The 20012-nt window shown below is 37.3% G+C and overlaps 1 protein-coding gene across 8 annotated transcripts in view; it reads left to right on the top strand.

The window, feature by feature from the left end:
* The window catches only part of CADPS (calcium dependent secretion activator), a 444424-nt gene that overhangs the window by 335913 nt on the left and 88499 nt on the right, over positions 1-20012 (top strand). For 6 of the 8 annotated variants that reach the window (XM_070933536.1, XM_070933531.1, XM_070933534.1 and 3 more), the window contains 2 exons: positions 14998-15153; positions 16542-16689. In XM_070933536.1, coding sequence (XP_070789637.1) covers positions 14998-15153; positions 16542-16689 — 304 coding nt within the window. Of the gene's footprint in view, positions 1-10267; positions 10415-14997; positions 15154-16541; positions 16690-20012 lie in introns of all 8 variants that reach the window. The other 2 variants (XM_070933529.1, XM_070933530.1) reach the window with 2 other exon arrangements.

Genomic DNA, 20012 nt, shown 5'->3' with positions numbered 1-20012 from the left:
AATGCTGCCATTTTTACAAATCAGTTTAGTGCTTCTTAGGCGTGGAATCCGAAAGGGGGGAAATGTTGGATTGCTTTAATGAATGGCAGAGAGGCACTGCTTTTGCTCAAGGATCAAGGTATTTCATCCAAATAATTTCCTAGGAAGATAGACGTTCTGTATCACAATCACACATTGCAGACCATTCATTCTGAAGAAGGCTATCTGGGCTTCTCATTCCTCTCTAGGCCATCTGGTAGTCTCTACAATTAGTTTGATTTTCTTGGGAGATTAAGGTTTTCAGATGATTGTAACAGGCCTTTGAAAAGATAGATCTTGAAACAAGTCTACCTATAACGGTGTTTATATTTAATAGAGCGCCAACGTGACTTCAAGATATATAGCATGGAATATTCATAGGAAAAGCTCAGCTAAGACTAATATTCCACTTCAGTTCAGCATAGGTAGGAGCCTGAGTGGCGTAGGAGGCTAATGCCTCCTAAGGCAGCATTTAACATCCAGCTGTCTGCAATTACTGCGAGTTCAATTCTCACCAGGCTCAAGGTCGACTCAGCCTTCCATCCTTTCTAAGGTGGGTAAATTGAGGACCCAGTTTGTGGGGGCAATAAGCTGACTTTGTATAAACATACAAAAGTATGAAGGCTATTTCTTAACACATTGTAAGCCGCCCTGAGTCTCCGGAGAAGGGCGGCATATAAATCAAATTCAAAAAAAAAAAAAATAGGTAGTATTTATTTAAATGATTTATATGGCCACCCATTTGCCCATAGTGATTCTGGCTGGCTGGCTATATAAAAACATGACAATATCTGACAACAGTAAAGGCAACAAGTTATATACCTGTAATCAATCCCTCCTACCCCCTATAATAATTATAAATAGATAAACTGTGCAATGTGACAGATGTTCCTAATACCAATAGAAAAGAATATTTGTAGATCAAAGATGAACTGTGGAATCTATTAGTTGTTTCTGAGATGATTTTGAGTCAATCAATCAAACAGTAAATAACAGCATAATCAAGGAACCAAGAAGAAAAGAAGCCTCCCACCAATGCTTACAGGGTGATGTCTTATTTATCATCATTACAGGGAATAAATTTCTAGCACTGAAGATGGCATCCTAGTTGGGTAATGAAACATCTGCAAGAAAACAACCAAGCTCAAAGAGCATCAAGGGCTCCTCAATTTCCTAATAATCCAGTTAAAAAGCAGCCAATCAATATTATACCCCAAGCTCTGCTAACATCCTGGGCCAATGCCTGAGGGAAAAGCCAGGTCTTCAAGAGAAGACCACTAAGATCGGAGCCATCTGAATCTTAAAAAACAGTGGGGAATGAATGACGTTCTATAAGATAGATGGCCAATAATTTCATGTAGGTAATAAATAGGAGTAGGGACAGATGAATTCCACCACAGAAGGTCTAGAGATTAAAACAATATTTTTAATTTGTTTGTTTATATGGCCACACATCTTGAGTCCATGACAGAATAAAAACAATATAACAGTGATGGCGAACCTTTTTGACACTGAGTGCCAAAAAGGGCTTCGCATGCTCGTCTGGGCTGCAACCCAGAAGAGGAATTGCCCAGGACACATGCACGCACCCAAAAATGAACTTCCAGTTTCCAACGCGCATGTGGATTCTGGCCAGCTAGTCTTCTGGGTTTCTGGTGCATATGCACGCATGACAATCTGCTGGCCAGCACGCATGCTCACGCAGGAAAATGGAAGACCAGCTCTTCCAGTTACCGGCACTGCAGCAAGCAAAAAGGCCAGCTGATCATCGCTGATTGGAACGGGTGATGCCATGTGTGCCAGGCAACATGGCCCCGCATGCCATTTCGGGCATGTGTGCCATAGGTTCGCCATCACGGCAATATAACAATAGTATAAATCATATGGACAACAACCCAGAACAATGCTAAAAATAACTACAATTAATGCAATCCACAAATGGGCTCATCCACACCATCAGGGCCCTAGGATGAGTAACACAACCTGGTCTTTAAGACCTTGTGAAAAACCAATAGGGTCAGGATGAGTCTCATATCTGGGGAAAGTGATATTCAGAGGATAGGCAGCACAACAGAAAAGTGTCTCTTCCTGGGTCCCTCCGGAACCCAGGAATGTCCTTATTGACATGAACTAGAGAATGCGTCTCCTGCCAGACCTGAGAAGAAAGACAGAAAACACTGGGTGAAGAGTTTTAAAGATATATTGAATTGAATTAAGTGAACTGAAGTGAAGTGAAGTGAAGTGAAGTATCTGCCAGCCCCTTGAACTGTACCCTGAAGCATATAAACAACCAATACAGTTCATAGAGCAGTAGGGTCATATCAGGGGTGAAATCTAAAATTTGTTACTACCAGTTCTGTGGGCATGGCTTGATGGGGGGGGGTGTAATGTGACTGGGTGGGCGTGGCCAACTTTTTTTTTTTAACTTTTAAAAGCATTTTTTCTACAACCTCTTCAGCCGAAGAACTTGCAGAAAAAAATGCTTTTAGAAGCCTCTGATGATCTGGCAACTCAGCTGGGATCGCCAGAAGTTTTTAAAGGCATTTTTTTTCCTACAGCCTCTTCGGCCGAAGAGGTTGCAGAAAAAAATGCTTTTAGAAGCCTCTGACAATCAAGCATCTCAGCTGGGATTGCCAGAGGCTTTTAAAGGCATTTTTCTTTCCTACAATCTCTTCGGCCAAAGAGGTTGTAGAAAAAATGCTTTTAAAAGCCTCTGATGATCCCAGCTGAGCTGCGCGATCATCAGAGGCTTTTTTTTTTACTTTTAAAAGCATTTAAAAGCATTTTTTCGGCTGAAGACGTTGTAGAAAAAAATGCTTTTAAAAGTAAAAAAAACAGCCTCTGATGATCGTGCGGCTCAGCTGGGCATGGGGGGGTGCAGGGATTTTTGCTACCAGTTCTCTGAACCGGGAGCATTTCACCCCTGGGTCATATGTGCCAAGCCACAGGCATTCTTAACTGCTCACAGCAGTAATCCTTAGAACAGTTGAAGCTTCTCAATATTCTTTAAGGGCAGCCCCATAAGATGATGTTGAACATGCTTTCTCAAAAATAAAGCTTGCTGTCATCTCTAAATTATGACTGCATTTCATGTAAAGAAAGCTTAATTGAACACAGTAATAGCTTCTTCAAATAAACAGTTAGGATCGCTTTGTTAATACAATTTTAATGTCCCATTTCATTCCTTTCATAAAGCAACAATGAAAATAATTCAAAACATGTTTCTGGATTTGAACATGATACTGTGAGAGCCATGTGGTGTAGAGGTTAAGTCATCAGGCTAGAATCCAGGAGATTGGGAGTTCTAGATCGGCCTTAGGCACCAACCCAGTTGGGTGACCTTGGGCTAGTCACTTTCACTCAGCTCTAGGAAGGAGGCAAGGACAAACCACTTCTGAAAAATCTTGCCAAAAAAACTGCAGGAATGGAAGAAGAAGAAAAATAATAATAATAATAATAATATACATTTATGCTAATAAAAAAACCCACAAAGGCTATATGAACTTGTCCAGATGATTACTAGGACTCAAGAATGACTGGAAGGCACCCTTCCAAAAAATGAGGCTAAGAATTATTGAACTCTTTTTTATTATTAGATAGTTTTTTATTAGTTTATAATATAACATACAAAGAGAATACAAAAGCAAATATTAGGGAAATTAGGAAAGGAAAAAGGGAAGTGAATAGTGGAGGGAAAGAAGGGGGGGGGGAAAAGGCATTGACTTCCAAATCCTTTGGTACAGTAAAATAAAGCATTAAGATCTACCCTCAACTTTTTACTTTTTCATAATAATAGAAACTAGCCATTTCTGTAACAACAAATCTATCTAATCGGTAAAACCCAAGGTCAAAGTTTCATCTTTTTCCACCTGAAGCACAAAGTCCAGAATTGGTTTCCAAGTCAAAGTAAAGATGTTTGTGTTTTTTTCTTTAATCAAAGCAGTCAATTTAGTCATCTCGGCTAACTCCCTCAGTTTTTGCAGCCAGCCATCCATTGTGGGGATTGCAGTGACCTTCCATTTCTGTGCATAGAGTAGTCTTGCTGCCATTAGCATATATAACATCAGAATTCTTGGACTTTTTTTAAACTATTGTGCCAGTCATTTCCACTAATGCAGGCATACAAATCACTGAGACAAACATAACACATTCATTTTAGGATTTCCACATGGTAGCATTGTTAATCTATTACAGTGATGACTAAAAGCTAATTATAGCATTTTTCATCAATTTGTTATCATTTAATAAGCCAAAACGCTTTTTGATGATTCATTGTAGAGGAACAGGCTTAAAATTCATTTCTAAAAATTAAGCCCTATATATCAGCTTATTTACTTATGAGTGAATCTGAGTAAGAGTCATTCTACATAGTTATTCGACAAATGTTTTCCACATCCTGAATGCCATCACTTTTAAACTTCATAAACATTGTAAATATATGGGTAGGAGTTCTAACTTAATTATAATATGCCAAAACTTATAAAACTTTTATATGTTCAGGGACCACCTCCTGAGAAAATACAAGAAGTAACAGAGAAGTTATGAGAAGGAAAGGAACATATTGAACATCTTAAAATTGCAAAGTATGGCAATTAAAAGGGGAACATAATGTGTAACAAATTTTCGTGGCCTGGGAAACATCATTGTCTGGGCCAATGACAAAGAAGTGAAGTACAAATTAATTGCCCTTATTCCTTATTCAAGCAAAGTTTACTTAATATCTACCAATGAAGAGTAGAACCATCTATGGGAAGGAAAATGCCAAATCAACATGTTTTAGAAAAAGCAAAGGGGCACAAGAACAGGAGCTAATATATGATGAATAGAGACAGCAAATAAAAAGCAAGTTCATCATCCCTTCATTGGTTGTACCAGCTCTCTGTGAAGATATTGCCAGGGTGGGGTATGTATTAAGTCTCATTGGGTATACCAGAAATTTTGATTACTTTTCTAAGGAATGTTAATAATAAACAGGAATCTGCCATAAAAATTGAATTTGGAGGAACAGAGATGTTCATGTTAGGGAATGAAATGAGACAAAGATGCTTGCGGTCCCCATATCTATTTAACTTGAACAGTGACTAGAGTATAAGAAAGTCAGGATTGGAAAAGGTAATAATGGGAATCAACATCAGAGGTTGAAACATGAACAATTTGAGACAATCGAGCTGCACCACTATGTAGCAGTGAAGAGTTAAAGTAAGAACATGACAAGTTAAAAAAAACTGGATTGATGTACATTTTGAAATTAAGGAGAAACTTCTTAACAGTGAGGACAACTAACCAGTGGAACAGCTTGCCTTCAGAAGTTGTAGGTGTTTCATCACTTGAGGTTTTTAACAAAAGACTGTACTGTCACCTGTCTAAAATGGTATAGGGTCTCCTGCTCAAGCAGGACGTTGGACTAGAAGACCTCCAAGGTCCCTTCCAGTTCTATTCTGATTGATTGAAGTAGACAAAGGCAACATCAATCTGCACTCTTCATTGATGGCCAAAAGTGAAGATTATATATAACCATGCTTTAATGCTCTCATCGATAAAGAGAGTCATTGATATGTAATTCTACAGAGGACAGTAGTAGTATACTTTGGCAAGACCATGAAGGATAACAATATATAAAAATAGGGCTTTTTCTAGTGATCCTAGTAGGTCATGAAAGTTGGATTCTGAGAAAGAGGAAGAGAAAGAAGATAGATCTTATAGATTTGGAGCCAATTATCAAGAGTGCCATGGACTCTAAAAAGATAAAATCAGTCATGGATGAAATAAAGATTAGCTCCTTGATGTGATCATCAGCGAGGAGTAACTCACATGCTTGGGGAATGTGTGATAAGCAGGTAATGATTAAAAAATATTATGCTTAACAAAATTGTAGTAAGTAGAAGTGAAAAGTAATGGATAGACTAGGTCAGTGTTTCCTAACCTGAGTAACTTTAAGATGGGTGGACTTCAACTCCCAGAATTCCCTAGCCAGGAAGCTGACTGGGGAATTCTGGGAGTTGAAGTCCACATATCTTAAAAGTTGCTTAGATTACAAAATGCTGAACCCGATAGAACGAGCTAAAAGATTTTTGGAAATGTTGATGCTGCAGACTGTTCAGAATGGCCTGCATTGTCTCATTTACTATTATTATCAGCCATCAGGCTCAAATTTAAGGCCTTTAACTGTGATTACAGCTGGAGGAGGAGATTTCCACGCTAATGATGACCATTTTGTATTACCTATAGGATATCTGAAAAAAAAAACAGTCCAACATTGGTATAACCAATGTGTATAACACAAAAAGTTGAAGGCATTAAAGACAACATTTCTAGGACAAATTTGATTTGGAGCAGTCTTTTTAAAAGGTTCACTGTAGAAAATTCTGGTGCCAATCCAATTTATATCTGTTTCCATACAATAGTATGGGATCCCTGAAAATCATTGGGGAAAATGATAAGTTCAGCCAGATTTGTTATGTTCTTAATTTCAATGTAGAATTTGTTTCTTTTTTTGCACATGGGAATTGTTTCTTCGCATCACTGTTTATTGTTGCTCCTTCCCTCCCATGTGCCGTTTCAGGCAAAATGCAGAATTTATAATGTCTCTCCAGTGTCAGTTACTATTTTTTTTTAACATAGGGACAGAAAAACTGATGCAATTAAAGAAGAAAAGAAACCAAGCTTGCAAAGTAGTGACTACTCTGGAATAATTATAAAATGCATAAACACAGTTTAATACTTTAGTGTATGATTCTGTCTAGACTGGCTTTCAGAGTGAAGTTGAAACTAATTTCTTAATGCCATAGCATGACAGATAATATATAAATATAGCAAGAGAGATAGGAGTTTCGCTTCTCTTAAACTGGGCAGATGGTACTTAAATCATTTTGTTTCCTATAAAAGATGGATGATATGTGAATATTTTTTTTACTGTCTTTGCTGGAATATGTCTGCTATAACCAGCTGTCCTCAGTGAGCACTGTTTATGTCTTCAAATGTTTGTTTCCTGTTAGCATAGTAACAATGCTCAGAAAATGTATTTCTAGATATCAATACCACGTGAAAATTTCATTTTACTGGGTTATTGTTTTGTGGCTATGTCTGTGGCATCTTTTGAAGTAGTAAGACTAGTCTATAATGTATAGGTTAATTGTAATTTAGTTTCACCTTAATTAAATCGCATTATGTTCAAAGGGAAAATCAATCAAATCTTAATGCAGAGAAATAAGGACTACATCAGTTGAAACTAAAGATGAGTGTTCACATATATTTGCAATTTTCTATAGCAATCCTTTTCTCCTCAGGTTCCCATTCCTTGAGGGGGGGAAATCCTCTGGTAAAATTTGCTGGTATGGGAGAAAAGTGAGACTATAATCAGAATTAACCAGCAAAATCAGTCAGCATAATAAGAATTATCCCACATACCCTTACACTTTCTTTCACATTCATACAATTTGTTCTATTTTTATTCCTTTCTCTTCCTTTTTCTTTCCTTCCCTTTCTTTCTTCCTTCCTTCCTTTTTTTCCCCTCTAGTCTTCCCAACTAAGTGTCCTCCTTTACTCATCCACTGCATACCACAATGGGACAAAGAGAGAAAGAAATTTCCCATTTATATGTATGAATTTTCCCTCTAAACTTAACTGCTGTGTTGGGTAAAAGTAAGGAATGACTACTTCTCTGCAAGTTGTATCCAACCTCTGAGCCAGTTTACACACCTACAAGACTTGATGTTCAAGAGAAGCAAAGAGTTAGTTCATTAGTGCTAGATATGTCCAGTAGACTAGATCTCAGCAGACTATTCATCCCAGCATTTAGATTATTATTAAGATTTTCAATCTATTTTATTTTGCATAAAGGTATCTTTGGGGGATTACAGTATACTGAACCCCAGTGTTTGTCAACTTCAGGAGATGTGGATTTCAACCCCCAAAATTATCCAGCCAGCAGATAGCCTGAGGAATTCTGGATATTGAAGTCCACACATCTTAAATTGGTACACTTGAAAAGCACTGCTGTACTCTGTGAAGTCATCCTGTTTGAAGTGATACATATGTTCAATATTCGCTCACTTAATCAAAGTGAGCTCCTATATGATTTCTATAGATGCAATTCACCATGTTTTTGCCAACAACATGTTGTTGTTAGTTGCAAAGTCGTGTCCGACCCATCGCGACCCCATGGACAACATTCCTCCAGGCCTTCCTGTCCTCTACCATCCTCTGGAGTCCATTTAAGCTCATGCCGACTGCTTCAGTGACTCCATCCAGCCACCTCGTTCTCTGTCGTCCCCTTCTTCTTTTGCCCTCAATCTTTCCCAGCATTAGGCTCTTCTCCAGTGAGTCCTTCCTTCTCATTAGGTGGCCAAAATATTTGAGTTTCATTTGCCAACAACTACAGAGAAACAATGTTTGCATAGTCTTCTGAAGGCCAGAGTAGAGCTTTGGGGGAAACAGAAGCAAAAAAATAAATATTTTCTTCTGTTGGTACCAGGACTTGTTGCACAGAGTTTAGATTTCATGGAAATGTCAATTTCATGGTATTTTGCTATACATTTGAAAATAAGTTAAATATTTTGTACATTTATTTATGAATAGTAGATACTCTTTTAATCTGAATAAACACATATCATAATCTCTGTGCAGCTATTCTCCTTTCAACTTACTTGTGATACAACTCAAAGCAAAATACTTCTGAGTCAATATGCACAAAATTAGACTGTATGCTTCCATCTGCAAATTATGGAAGCTCATCAAATTCCTCATGTACTTCATCCAACTTGGATTTTGAAGCTGCAATTCTGTTATAAAAGTTACACACTCCTCTAAGTTCTTCAAATTGTACAATTTCGCCAATGCAGTATATTTACCAGTCAGGAAGTTTCTGTACAGTACTACATGATGAGGCCCATAATATCTAGAAAGGTTTGATTTATTGATTTGTGTATGTGCCAGCAAGTCATTGTTGATTCCAGATCCATAGTTGCTCAGTTCTGATATGAGTAAGAACAATTTTGCCCTTCCACTACCTTCAGCAGAATCCTATAGCATCGCCAATAATTTGTTCAAAGCAATTGCATAGGGAGGCCCAAGCTTACCTGCAGATGTACATTCTCTGTTTGAATGGAAAAGAGAGCCATAGACTGAAAAACAGGGAATCCCATTTTTTACTGGTAAGACCTACCCCACATGGATACGGGATACGTCAGAGGTGGGTTTCAGCAGGTTCTGACCAGTTCTGGCGAACCAGTAGCAGAAATTTTGAGTAGTTCGGAGAACCGGTAAATACCACCTCTGACTGGCCCCACCCCCATCTCTTCTCTGCCTCCCGAGACCCAGCTGATCGGGATGAAATTGTGATTTTGCAGTAACCTTCCCCTGGAGTGGGGTGGGAATGGAGATTTTACAGTATCCTTCCCCTGCCACGCCCACCAAGCCACACCCACCAAGCCATGCCACACCCACCAAGCCACACCCACAGAACTGGTAGTAAAATATTTTGAAGCCACCACTGGGCTACATTATAGGCAGGCCCCTATCCCATATGTTGCCACTCAAAGGGAATATTATTTGTTTGTTTTATTAAATAGATTTTATATGGCCACCCACCTCACGTGGATGCCACATAAAATTTATGGTAACGCCACGTGTTGGGAATAAAATGCCTACCTAGAGAAAAATCCTGCCCTTATATTCAGTTACTAAACCTCTTTTATAACAAACACAGACACACAAATCTACAAAATAGTCCTATTAAACCTTTTTTTTTTTTAGGATAGCTGTGCCATTTTGTCCTTCAAGTCTACGTGCCGATCATTAAAACCATTTGAGTGTGTCCCTTGTCTTTTACCTAAAACCTAATTAAAGTCTACAGTTTTTAAAATGTGGTAGCAGTAAGTTCTGTCCTTCTGTATCGATGTTTTAAGTTGCTCTTTTATAAATGTTCCTTCTTTCGTTTTTGTCCTTGCTCTCTCTCTCTCTCTCTTTCTCTCTCTCTCTCTCTCTCTCTCTCTCTCTCTCTCTCTCTCTCTCTCTCTCTTTGTTTTAGCAACTTGTGATCGCAGAGTGCTGAAATAACGCAAAGTCCTCAATCCCACACTTAAGCCTTTCCATACTCATGCTTCTCTCTGAAATGTTTTTGGTTTGGGTTTTTTGATTGTTGTCTTGCTGTGAACTTTGCAGATTTCTTTCTGAGTGCCACTGTGCTTCTGCTGCATCAGCATTGTCACCGTGATGGTATTTTTTTTCTTTCTGTCTGTTTCTTCCACAGGAGCTTAACAAGTAATCTGCCCAATGTGAATCTACCAAATGTGAATCTCCCTAAAGTTCCAAACCTACCAGTTAACATCCCACTAGGCATTCCTCAAATGCCTGCCTTTTCTGCACCGTCATGGATGGCTGCTATCTATGATGCTGAGTGTGTATTCAGTTCAATAGATCTCATTTCAAGCAAAAAAAAAAAAAAACAATCTTGGCATGAATATGAATTGTTCATTTTGAGTCAACAGATCTGAAAAGGGAACCATTGCAAAAGACCACTGGGGATGTCTACCCCAAACTACCCGAAAGGCAGGCAGCAGGCATTGAAATTGGGCAGATGGGCATTTTATTTTATTTTATTTTATTTTATTTTATTTTATTTTATTTTATTTTATTTTATTTTTTATTTATTTATTTATTTATTTGATTGATTGTTATTTGACAAAATTGAACACGTTAAAGATTTTTAAAAAAAAATTCTGTTTCACACTGGAATCAATAGTCTTCGGGTTAAAATTGGTCTTTCCAGGATCCCATGGTTGCATATACTTCTAAATGTGAGCCAAGAAATATCTATCGGGGTTTTTTTTTTTAATTAAAAAAAATGCATTCAAAAAGAGAGAGATTGTTCTCATTAACTACTTCGGGATCTAAAATCTAATCTGTTTTTGTTTGTTTCATTCCTAATTTTCTGAATGATTGTCCAGAATCATAAAAATAATCCTCTCATTTTTGGAAGGGAGGCATCTAGAAAATATATAGTAGTACCCCAATTATTCTTGTTTAGTCCTATACATATGGAGAGCAAACTGATGGCCTAGGTTGAATTTCCATGGAGTTGCTAATGATTCCAGTGATACAACTAACTAGCCTAGATTATCTCAATATGGAGAACATTTTTATATTTTAAATAGCCTGAGATTAAAACCACCCCTCCCCAGTCCTGCTGCCTCTATTATTGCTAAAATCCTGTTCTTCCATGCAAGTTTTTTTTTTATAAAAAAAAGATGGAATCCAAAAAAAATGTGCATTAAAAGTCACAGCTGTTTACTTGCCCATGGACCCTGCAGATTATAACATAGTCTATCTACATAGTCTACTCTGGACATTTCCCAGGAGATCTCTGCATCTGCTACTAAAAAGAGTTCTGAATTTCTGTGATTACAAACATCAGTTTTGTTTAAGAATAGAGCCAATTATTTCTGGACAAATATTTGACATCATACTTTTGGTTGTTGTTTTTTTAAATGTTGCCACAATACATTTCCTCATTTGCAGGAAATCTTTGTTCCTCCAAAGAAATATGCTTGACTGCTTTGCAACTCAAGGAAATGTTAAGATTTTTTTATCTTGTCTTTCCTTTCTTTCTTTCTTTCTTTCTTTCTTTCTTTCTTTCTTTCTTTCTTTCTTTCTTTCTTCTTTCTTTTTTCTTTCTTTCTCCTTCTTCCTTCCTTCCTTCTCTCCTCTCTCTCTCCCTCCCTCTCTCTCTCTCTCTCTCTCTCTCTCTCTCTCTCTTTCTCTCTCTCTCTCTCTCTCTCTCTCTCTCTCTTTCTTTCTTTCTTTCACCGGACAAATGCACACAACAGGAAATAGGGACACAAGATGACAATTTTGTAAACAATTTATTTTATTTTTACATACATGGTAATGAAATGTCATCTTCTGAATCTCTTCTTGTCATGCATCATTTCGTGACAGAGGTATCTGGCACATTTTAAAGTTGCTTTTGGTGGCATATCTGTGTCAATGCATTTGTTCATTTGAAAGGACCAGCAGAAATATAATGCTGGGAATAAGAATCCCCCAGTACAGAAACAAAGTTAATAACAGCTGTAGATTATTATTTTATTATTATTGTTTTCAGTCAAAATGCACCCATTATGCATATGTATTCTCTTGCAGGCAAATAGTGTCTGGAATAACAAAACATGGTTTATTCAATGTTTGATTTCAGATGACGTAGAAGTGCACCCTTGTGATTTCAAACAATGCTTATTTCTTTGTATTGTGTACAACCAAGCTATGGTTCAAACAAATCACAATGTGATTATGATGTCCCGACTGGGACATTTCGTGTAGTTCAGAGGAAATGTATCTTTTCAACTGACATTATACAGATTCAATCTAGTCAATCACTATCACTTTATCTTTTATTAACTTTTTTTTAAACGTACAACATGTTCTGATCATAATCAAATTTCCCATGTGGCAACAAATGATAATAAAGTCAAATTATAATAAGAATGTTAGTTTGAACAAGTTCTTTTTTTTTAGAACAATCATTCAGGAACAGGAATCCATTTTTAAATTTCTAAGTTGAGATTTTTTTTTCCCCAAACCGCAACGATTTTAAATTGCAAATGAAATGAATAGCTGTTCAAAAAAAATGTTTGCAATTCATATTCATGTTAAGCTGATTTATGAAAGGTTAGATTAGATTAGGCAGTCTATGTAATGGAAAAAAAAAACCTACTTTGCTCTGTGCATGCTGTGTGATATTGTTCCATTTTACTTTATTTTTGAAAAGATAAGAATCAAGGCCTTAATCTTACACAGGGTTCCTCAGAGTAAGTCTCGTTGAAAATGACACATACTCATGAGTGCAGATATTTAAGATCAGAGCCCCCAGCCGTTGCAATGGAGCAGTCGCTGCTGAATATGCCACTAAACTTCCCGGTTTGAAATCTTTAAAAATCCAAGGAGCTCTCGAAAAAGGAAAAGCCAAAAACAACCTAGCGTTCTTTTTTTTTATTTGAAATTTCTAGAAGCAGATGGGTGTCATCATGTTGTAATAATAAGTAACAGTTATTTCATTCCTGGCTACCTAATTGCTTAAAACAAAAGCATTCCGTTCCAAAACACTATTTTTCCAAAAGCAGGATTATATTGGGTTTGAAAAAGAAAAAGGTAAACATTTTCAAATGTATATCTGAACCAGGAGAAACTGGAACTAAGCCGAACCAATCAAGTTTCTAAATCCATGTACAGGTAGTCCATGACTTACAACAGTTCGTTTAGCAACCGTTCAAAGTTATAACAACACTGGAAAAAAGCAATTTAGGACCACTTACCACACTCATTACGGTTTCAACATCCCCATGGTCACATGATTTACATTTGGATGCTTGACCGCCGACTCATATTTATGACGGTTGCAGGGTCCCAGGGTCATGTGATTCCCTTTTGCGACCTTCTGACAAGCAAAGTCCATGGGGAAGCCAGATTCACTTAACCAATGTGTCACTAATTTAAGAACCGCCGTGATTCACTTCACAAACGTGACAAGAAAAATCATAAAATGGGGCAAAACTCACTTAAGAAATTTCTCACTTGTCAACGTAAATTTTGGGCTCATTTGTGGTCGTAAGTCGGGGGCTACCTGTATGCTATAGTATTTCTTTGATGGTCTGTTCTTCAAGAAAATGCCTGATTCTCTATCTTTTCATTGATTCCGGTTCCCTTCTACCCATTTAGGAACATGCTTCAGTGTTTTCACCCCCCTATCTCAGTATGTCTGTTTTCTACAACTAAGTCAGTGCATTGTTTGAATAATTACCTTTGTTGGCTTAGGATTCCAAGAGCCCCTTGGCATGTTGGGAATATGGTTTCCACTTGTGCGTTTAGCTTTATCTTCCCTACTGTAGCATTAATTCAATGCGGCTGGCATCGGTTACAATAGAAACAGTCTTCCTCATTTGTTTCTATAGACGATATCAGCGTGACATGACAATGCATGGTGTGTCAAATATCAGTCACTGTGTTAGCATTAGTGGTATGCGAGGAGTGGGAATAATATCTTGAAGCTTCCTTGGTCATAATCATTATGGGGGGGAAAATAAGAAAAGGAAGGAAGAAAGGGTAGTAAATAGATGTATAAATTTCTCAGCGTAAAACATAATGTAAAATTTACCTTATGAGTGGAGGCATTAGGCATAATTTTAGCTGAACAGAAGTCTAATCAACAGCGAGACAGGATAGCTCCAAATATATGAGAAAAATCTGAACAAGAAAACAAAACAAAACAAAACAGAACAAAACAAAAACCTTTCAGAAACCTGGTTAAGTATATTGATCCCTCCTTCTCCAAAATAATTTTATTTCATAAACAAAAACAGGTCAAATGGTTAGTAAACTCAACCCTTACTGAGCTAAGTTTTTTTAAAAAAAATGTCTCGTTGTGAATAATTGCCTTACCCTGATTCATTTCCAGCTGTTCAAAAAATCAAGTCCTCGCTCACCACTTGTTAGCACTGTTTTTTTTTCCCCCCTCGAAACCCTTGCGATAAAGGAAGTGGGGGAGAAAAGGAAAGAGAACAAATCTGGTAATCTGTGAAAATAAAATGCATGAAACCTAAAAATAACCACATGCAATTGTGTAGTGCGGTTATTATCAAGTAGAGATGTCCTTTACTTTGTAGAGCCTTCAATTCAACAACTACAGAAGGAAATGTGGTTATTGAAAAGGGCTGAGTTTTTTTCCCCCGTACGCGGTGTTTCCAGATGAATGTCCATTTCTTACATTACTTGTCTTCTCCGTCTGATCTGGAAAGACTTGTAAGAGATAGGTAGACTAGAAAACCCGACAAGCCTGATGATGGAGATTCCCCATGGCATTGTTCTGTGTCTCTGGTCACTGTTACACCCCGTTCCGTGTGTAAGAATGATCTCCACATCAGGATTCCAAAATCAGTGAGCCGGCTGTAACCTGGTTGTTTCTTATTTTTCATTTTATCCTGGCAGCAATGGATCAGGAACATCAGAAGATCTGTTTTGGAAACTAGATGCCTTACAGACCTTCATCAGGGATCTACACTGGCCTGAGGAAGAATTTGGGAAACACTTAGAACAACGACTAAAACTTATGGCTAGTGATATGATTGAATCCTGTGTAAAGAGGTGGGTTGAAATATGAAAATCGCGAAATGGAAATAATTCTAGTTGCTAGAACTTACACATTATTCTTTGGCCACCATTTTAAGACTTGAACAAGCCTGACTCTGAATTAAATACCAGTCCTTACTACATTTTGGATTAGAGGGACACAGAGTTTTTGGGAATTAGTTGGCTCTAATGGTTAAGACACTAGGCTTTTAGAAACCAGGAGGCTGTGAATTTTAATCTCACTTTAGGCATGATAACTGGTTGGGTGACCTTGGGCCAGTTACTATCTCTCATCCCAATTCCTTTGTTGCTGTGCAAAAATAAGAGGAGAAAGGAGTATTATGTACATCCCCTTGAGTTATTTATAAATATAATAAAGGTGGGATTTTTTTAAAAAAAAAACTTTTATTGTGGAAAAAAATCAGTAATGGTGGCTACCTTCTCTATCAGACAGTCTTTTCCAAATTGTAACTCTACTTCCAAACAGAACTATACGAAATGGAAAATATGGGTTTACTGCCTAAAAAAGCACTTTTTCTCATTTTCACCTTTCATCACATGTTATCTGATGCACTTAATCAAGACATTGGATTTACCTTACTTCACTTACTTCACTATCTCTCTTGGATTACTTGCTAGAGAAGATGGGAATACAAGGAAGAGCTGAAGTATAAACAGGGAGCTCCTAATTATACAAACTCGGTCTTCCCTGTGTGATTTTGTCATGTCTGAAAATAACTCAGCAACTTTATTAGGGTTGCTGGAGCTCTGTATCATTTTTATATGTTTTGCCATGGAGCTGGTGTGTAGGTGTGTACAAAAATCTAACTTACAGTTGCTTATGTGACAATTATGAAGAGAACAGGCAAGCAGGAAACATTGTGAAAAAATATTAAATATAAAGTCACTGTGCAGTCAACCAATTAACAGGTTTAAGTTGTGCTTAAAACAGAGCAGCTTCCTTTCATTCTGTGAATCTTCTTTTTTGGTCTCTGTTATACTTCAGTTACAAATTAGATAATACCAGCCATATTATAGGAATGCATTTTTATCACTTGCCGTAATAACATCATCACACTGTTTAATTAATATGGGAAGGTACTTACTAATTTTCTTGTCTCTCGATATAGAAATAGAAACAGTCTGCAAAATCCCCATTTCCTCCTCACTCCTGGGGGAAGGATATTGCAAAATCTCCATTCCCACCCCACCCTGGGGCCAGCCAGAGGTGGTATTTGCTGGTTCTCCGAACTGCTCAAAATTTCTGCTACCGGTTCTCCAGAACCTGCTGGATTTCACCCCTGCTTTGAATTGTGTTGCATTGATCACAACGATTATTTAATGCAGTATATTTATACCTCAGCCAAACATCTTTCTTTCTTATTTTTAATCATGCTTCATAGAACCCGGATTGCATTTGAAGTAAAGCTACAGAAAACAAGCCGATCAACAGATTTCCGAGTCCCTCAGTCAATATGCACCATGTTTAATGTTATGGTTGATGCCAAAGCTCAATCAACAAAACTTTGCAGTATGGAAATGGGCCAAGAGGTAAAATGCATTATGAAAAAAATGTGATTTTTGAAAGAGAAAAGGTCTGCAAATTTGGCTAGATTCAGAAATGTTCTAACACAGAGACTATGCAGATGAAAATCCTGGATCAATCCATCAAATCAGCCTACATAGTGCAGATAATCAGATCCATGGTCACCTAGTGGTGACCTCTGGCAAAGATTGATGTGCACAACATACCTACAACATAGCCTATTTATGCTCAACAGTATGCAATATTGAGTCATTAATTCAACCTTGGAATCTTTTTCCCTCAAAATGTTGATCTGTCCAAGTTGAAAAGAAAACATTATTTTGACTACCATAAAAAGCATAAATACCTAAACTAATGTCTTTATGAAGGGATGCAGTGGCTCAGTGTATAAGACGCTGAGCTTGTCGATCAAAAGGTTGGCAGTTCAGCGGTTCAAATCCCTAGTGCTATCTAATGGGGTGAGCTCCCGTTACTTGTCCCAGCTTCTGCCAACTTAGCAGTTCGAAAGCACGTAAAAAATGCAAGTAGAAAAATAGGAACCACCTTTGGTGGGAAGGCAACAGCGTTCCATGCGCTTTTGGCATTTAGTCATACCGGCCACATGACCACAGAGACGTCTTCAGATAGCGCTGGCTCTTCGGCTTTGAAATGGAGATGAGCACCACCCCCTAGAGTCAGGAACAACTAGCACATATGTGCGAGGGGAACCTTTACCTTTACCTTAATGTCTTTATAGGGACTGCTTTTAAAAAGGCAGTCTCCAGATGTTATGTTTTAACATACTTCAAGGTCCTTAATGACTCAGCTGCTTCAAACTGGTCCAGTTTTATCATCTGCTGATTTAATTTGTTTTCCTTTTCAAGATTATAACCTAATGATTATAACCATTATAACCTGAGGTTTTCTAATTCTAATGTAATATGATGAAGTAGAAAGACATGCTGAATTGAGCTTGATGAAATGTTTCATCCGAATCAGTTTTGCTCAGAAGACGTCAACATTTTTCATCTCCATTTAAGACCAATCCAGGGTTTGGATTTTTCTATCACATTTTCAGTAATGCAAGCTATTCAATGTTTCATGTGCAGAATCTATTTCCTATGTGTTCCAATTCAATGTTTTGTTTTGTTAAACGTAAACCTAATCTGGATACTTTAAAGATCCAGAAAGAGGGACTGGATTCAGTGTGAGATTGGGCTCACCATATAACCGGTCAGTTCCTTTTGTTTGCATTTCTTTTTCTTGCTTTAATCTATCATTTCTTTATGTTTGTTTTGTTTTAGCTATCTTTTGTGATTTATTCCAAGATGCAAATTTACAGTTATGGGTGCTAAAACATTTCCCTCACCAAAACCCAAATTTAATTTGTAACCAACCCCCTATGCTTTTTGGTCCATACATAGCTTCAATACCAAGAATCTCAAGCTTTTCTCTTACATCATCTCAATTTGTGCAGCTTTTCATTCTGCTTTTGCAGATAATACCCCATGAAAAAATATCAGAATAGGCTCCTCCCTTTCCAAGGTCCATTGCAGCTCTGCCTTTATATCCATATGTATGAAAGGAAGAGAGAAGGATAAGAACTAATCACAAACTTTCAGTGATTTTACTTAATCTGAGAAGAGCGCAAAGTTAAAGATGTGAGTGCTACAAAAACTCTTTTAAAGATTTGGCATGATAAGATTCCAATCACTATAGTAAAAAAAAAACATTTCACCAAACAGATGCTAGACTTTTGTATAATATACTGCAAGCTAATGAGGAAATATTCTGAGCTGAAAAGCTCAGAGAACAGGAAGCCTACATATACACACATTTTACACACACACAAACACATCTATGTCGATAGTCCCCGAGGACTATTCAATTATGGTAGGTAACAAATAAATAAATACACCATTCACATCACACATGGACCACATTCTCATAGTTGTTCATATACACCATTCACACAACTCACACCAACCCCTCATGCTACAAACCACTATCGCAAACTCTCATCCAACATGCACGTGCCATCTTCACTCCATTCCCTATAAGTTGGGAGGAACATGAAAAATGTTTCAGTGATAATCGTTTCCTTGATATTTAGAGCCATAAAGAACCGTCACTTTCCTTCCATCTCCCTCTCATTGCGTCTCTTCACCCAATGTCTGTTATTATTACTGCAATAGTTAAATTACAGCTTCAGAAAGTACTAAAGCAGGTAAGAAAAAGGTTAGCAAAAAAGCCTATGGAGATTCTCAGTCATCCAGGTCATGGTTGTCCCAAAAGTGCTTTTTCAAAAGGCAACTGGACTTGGTTTTTTCTTGAAGACGTTTCGCTTCTCATCCAAGAAGCTTCTTCAGCTTGGATGAGAAGCAAAACAAACGTCTTCAAGAAAAAACAAAATCCAGTTGCCTTTTGAATAGCACTTTTGGGTTAGCAAAAAAAAAAGGTTACACACATGTGAAAAGCTACAAAATAAGCCTTGGAGAATATGATCCCCCAGAAAAAAAAAGAGAAGAGTTTTGGTTGTCCATAACCATTTGATTTTCTGCTAACAAAGTTTCTTTTTAAAATGTTTTCTCTTTAAACATTCAGTACCTGTTTTTCAGTACTCCTGGTTTGTATCTCATAATTCCCATCAGTAAGAAAACCTATTAACCAATACTCAGCACTATCCTTATAGCGTCATCCTTATACCACAACTAAAAGTAGTCTTGACTCACAAATTTTATACTGTAGCATTTAATTTAACTAGCTGTCAGATTTATTTCTTACCAGGTACAAGGCAAAAGCCACATCAGCTTACTTTGCCCTACCCAAATATCCAATATGATTTGTTACTCATATTATATTTCCAGAGCTACAACCATCATGGCAATAAATTGATAACAATCAATTGAGTTGTGCAAAGAATCATCCTTTGTACACTTTAGTACATCTATGTCTGCTTTGTAGAGAACATATGCAGAGATCCCACAGTGATTGTACTGTATAAAGTAGCATTTACTGTAGTAAAATATTTTAAACAAATAGCAAAATCTAATAGAGCCATGGATCAGATGTGAATTATCAGTGCATATGTTACTGTCTCATATATGTTTCTGTTTTTTACTCTGTCTTTTGTTTGCTCTTTTATTCATTTCAGTTAATCGTGCCCCTTTTCTCTTTGATTTTTTTCCCCCCTGTTCCTCTTAAAAATGAAAAATTCACACTTAAATGAATGGTTGTGTGTAACTCCTGACAATTATACTAGATTTTCTTTCTATCTCCTTCCTCAAAAAATAAGAAGGGCGATACTGGATTTTTGCTATCATACAAGGTCCATGTATGTCTTTAATTC

Source organism: Pituophis catenifer, unplaced genomic scaffold, assembly GCF_029215685.1.
Source record: "Pituophis catenifer annectens isolate HBS135680 unplaced genomic scaffold, rPitCat1.0.hap2 SCAF_2, whole genome shotgun sequence".
Lineage (NCBI taxonomy): Eukaryota > Metazoa > Chordata > Lepidosauria > Squamata > Colubridae > Pituophis > Pituophis catenifer.
Note: the sequence above shows the minus strand (reverse complement) of the source record. Positions and strands in the feature narration are given on the sequence as shown.